The following is a 3878-nucleotide window of genomic DNA, read 5'->3' on the forward strand; positions in this document are numbered from 1 at the left end:
CTTCAAAATTGCTTTCTGTGTTACCATGGCAGCCAGGATGCTACAAAAATCCTTGTTTCCATAGTAAGTAGTGGGGATCGGGGGATAATATACTTATCGTATTTGTGGCTCCCGGGGCGCTCCACAGTGAAGTCACAGCGCCCCTACGTTGCATTCGTCACAAGATCCATGCGATCATGTGATCCATGTGCATGGGGCGCTCTAATGTAATTGAGATCCGTCATATGACCTCAATACTATAAGCAAAGGCTTATTTTTGGCCTTCTATTTATTTTCAATAGAGAGAACAATGCACACAACCAAACGGAGCGCTGTATAATGCAGTTAGTTATGTATTCTCGCACAGCTGTGAAAATTATATCCCATGTAAAAAAATAATTTATAAATTATTTATTTAGAAATAAATTATTATAAATAATTTGAAAATATAACAATTACAAATTACAACAACATATCATTACGATAATGTTTTAGCAAAGAACTTTCTAAAATCAAAAAAATACAACATGGTTTATGGTAAATATTAAAAATTCAAATCAAAATCTGCAGAAGCAAGGGGAACATCCTGATAGTATCGGAAACAAGTATATCGTCCTTCTGGGTCAGGAAATGTCTCCCTTATTCTTCTTGTTACACAAGATGGAATAGGTATCCGTACATGTTTGCCAAGAAATCCATAGATCCAGGTTGTAAACTGCCGATATGCTGTTAGTCTAAGACAGCTTTAAAAAAAGTTATGTAATAAATTATGCTTTTATCTATATTGCAGACTATTATAAACATCATCTGCCATTACACTGTGTGAATTTTGGTTACCAAGAACATAATTTGCAAATATGATAAAGGGGTATTCTAGTTTAAGAAAACGGGGGCCCCCATTGTCTGATAGGGTCGGGTACCAGGTCTGCAACACATAAATATATTGCAAACGTGGGCCCGTAAGTGAAGTACGGCGTACCGCGCATGCGCAGCCGCCCTCCATTCTTTTCTATTGGGCCTCCGACAATAGTCAAGCAAGCGCTCTGCTATTGTCGGTGGCCCCATAGAAAATAAGGAAGGCTGGACGCGCAAGCGCGGTACGCCCTCATTCACTTACGGCGTCACAGTCTCAATATAGGTTTGGGTCCAAGCCATTGGACCCACGCCTTTCAGATAATGGGTGCATATACTAGCGATATGCCCACATTGTCTAGAATTAGAATACCCCTTTAATTATTAAAATAAATAAAATAAGTTTAAAGAATTAAAATCACTTTATTATTATCTTTTATGAATGTACAGTAATTTGAGAATTGAAAAGTAAAGAGTAATATATGTGATAACTGAACATACTTGGGTTTTCTATAATCAATAGTTCTTCCGTATTTGATTGTTTGTGTAATCATTGCTGTCACTAAAGTTTCTTGATCGAGACATCGAGAAATAAATTCTGTGTTTTGGGTAACACATGTGAGGTTTTCAAGCAGGAAACGCTCCAAGACTTCTAACTCCAAGCAACATATTGATTCTGTCACTGATTTCATGGCGGTACAATTATGACATTTACACCACGTCACATTGTTCAGCCGTTTTTCTGGGTCCGTTTCAGGTCATTCTGCTCAGTAATTCTTGCAGTTCCTTTTTATATGAAAGTATAAAGAATATTGGTAAGTCGTAAAGGACAGTAGACTAACAACACTGACAAGTTTAGTAGTTTTCCAAAAGATGCTTTGTAATTAGAGTTGAGCGAACACCTGGATGTTCGGGTTCAAGAAGTTCGGCCGAACTTCCCGTAAATGTTCGGGTTCGGGATCCGAACCCGAACCCGAACTTCGTCCCGAACCCGAACTTCGTCCCGAACCCGAACCCCATTGAAGTCAATGGGGACCCGAACTTTTGGGCACTAAAAAGGCTGTAAAACAGCCCAGGAAAGAGCTAGAGGGCTGCAAAAGGCAGCAACATGTAGGTAAATCCACTGCAAACAAATGTGGATAGGGAAATGAATTAAAATAAAAATTAAAAAAATAAAAATGAACCAATATCAATTGGACAGAGGTCCCATAGCAGAGAATCTGGCTTCACGTCAGCAGAGAATCAGTCTCTTCATGCCATAGCAAAGAATCTGGCTTCATGTCAGCAGAGAATCAGTCTCTTTATGCCATAGCAGAGAATCTGGCTTCATGTCAGCGCAGAATCAGTCTTCATGTCATAGCAGAGAATCAGGCTTCACGTCACACACCACTGGAACAGGCCACTGTCACACATTTAGGCCCCGGCACCCAGACAGAGGAGAGAGGTCCCGTAACAGAGAATCTGGCCTTATGTCAGCGCAGAATCTGTCTTCATGTCATAGCAGTGGAACAGGCCACTGTCACACATTTAGGCCCAGGCAGAGGAGAGAGGTCCCGTAACAGAGAATCTGGCCTTATGTCAGCGCAGAATCTGTCTTCATGTCATAGCAGAGAATCAGGCTTCACGTCACCCACCACTGGAACAGGCCACTGTCACACATTTAGGCCCAGGCACCCAGGCAGAGGAGAGAGGTCCCGTAACAGAGAATCTGGCCTTATGTCAGCGCAGAATCTGTATTCATGTCATAGCAGAGAATCAGGCTTCACGTCACCCACCACTGGAACAGGCCACTGTCACACATTTAGGCCCCGGCACCCAGACAGAGGAGAGCGGTCCCGTAACAGAGAATCTGGCCTTATGTCAGCGCAGAATCTGTCTTCATGTCATAGCAGAGAATCAGGCTTCACGTCACCCACCACTGGAACAGGCCACTGTCACACATTTAGGCCCAGGCACCCAGGCAGAGGAGAGAGGTCCCGTAACAGAGAATCTGGCCTTATGTCAGCGCAGAATCTGTATTCATGTCATAGCAGAGAATCAGGCTTCACGTCACCCACCACTGGAACAGGCCACTGTCACACATTTAGGCCCCGGCACCCAGACAGAGGAGAGCGGTCCCGTAACAGAGAATCTGGCCTTATGTCAGCGCAGAATCTGTCTTCATGTCATAGCAGAGAATCAGGCTTCACGTCAGCCACCACTGGAACAGGCCACTGTCACACATTTAGGCCCCGGCACCCAGACAGAGGAGAGCGGTCCCGTAACAGAGAATCTGGCCTTATGTCAGCGCAGAATCTGTCTTCATGTCATAGCAGAGAATCAGGCTTCACGTCAGCCACCACTGGAACAGGCCACTGTCACACATTTAGGCCCAGGCACCCAGGCAGAGGAGAGAGGTCCCGTAACAGAGAATCTGGCCTTATGTCAGCGCAGAATCTGTATTCATGTCATAGCAGAGAATCAGGCTTCACGTCACCCACCACTGGAACAGGCCACTGTCACACATTTAGGCCCCGGCACCCAGACAGAGGAGAGCGGTCCCGTAACAGAGAATCTGGCCTTATGTCAGCGCAGAATCTGTCTTCATGTCATAGCAGAGAATCAGGCTTCACGTCAGCCACCACTGGAACAGGCCACTGTCACACATTTAGGCCCCGGCACCCAGACAGAGGAGAGAGGTCCCGTAACAGAGAATCTGGCCTTATGTCAGCGCAGAATCTGTCTTCATGTCATAGCAGAGAATCAGGCTTCACGTCAGCCACCACTGGAACAGGCCACTGTCACACATTTAGGCCCAGGCACCCAGGCAGAGGAGAGAGGTCCCGTAACAGAGAATCTGGCCTTATGTCAGCGCAGAATCTGTCTTCATGTCATAGCAGAGAATCAGGCTTCACGTCACCCACCACTGGAACAGGCCACTGTCACACATTTAGGCCCAGGCACCCAGGCAGAGGAGAGAGGTCCCGTAACAGAGAATCTGGCCTTATGTCAGCGCAGAATCTGTATTCATGTCATAGCAGAGAATCAGGCTTCACGTCACCCACCAC

General features: G+C 45.4%; 1 protein-coding gene across 1 annotated transcript; it reads right to left on the bottom strand.

Moving 5' to 3' along the window:
- Positions 1-463: 463 nt before the first annotated feature.
- Positions 464-1568, bottom strand: LOC120991291 (P2X purinoceptor 7-like). The gene is made up of 2 exons (XM_040420132.1): positions 1333-1568; positions 464-722 (listed from the first exon to the last, which is right to left on the bottom strand). The coding sequence occupies exons 1-2, from the start codon at positions 1521-1523 to the stop codon at positions 524-526; spliced, it is 390 nt and encodes a 129-aa protein (XP_040276066.1). The 5' UTR covers positions 1524-1568; the 3' UTR covers positions 464-523.
- Between the last annotated feature and the right edge of the window lie 2310 nt (positions 1569-3878).

The sequence above is a fragment of the Bufo bufo genome, chromosome 2 (assembly GCF_905171765.1).
Source record: "Bufo bufo chromosome 2, aBufBuf1.1, whole genome shotgun sequence".
NCBI classification, from domain to species: domain Eukaryota; kingdom Metazoa; phylum Chordata; class Amphibia; order Anura; family Bufonidae; genus Bufo; species Bufo bufo.

What these genes read in the sequence shown, in the direction of transcription:
- LOC120991291 (XM_040420132.1), bottom strand. Translation starts at nt 1,523, where the DNA reads ATGAAATCAGTGACAGAATCAATATGTTGCTTGGAGTTAGAAGTCTTG. An exon ending in ATTGATTATAGAAAACCCAA is followed by an intron (nt 723 to 1,332) that starts GTATGTTCAGTT and finishes CTTTTTTTAAAG; the next exon opens with CTGTCTTAGACTAACAGCAT.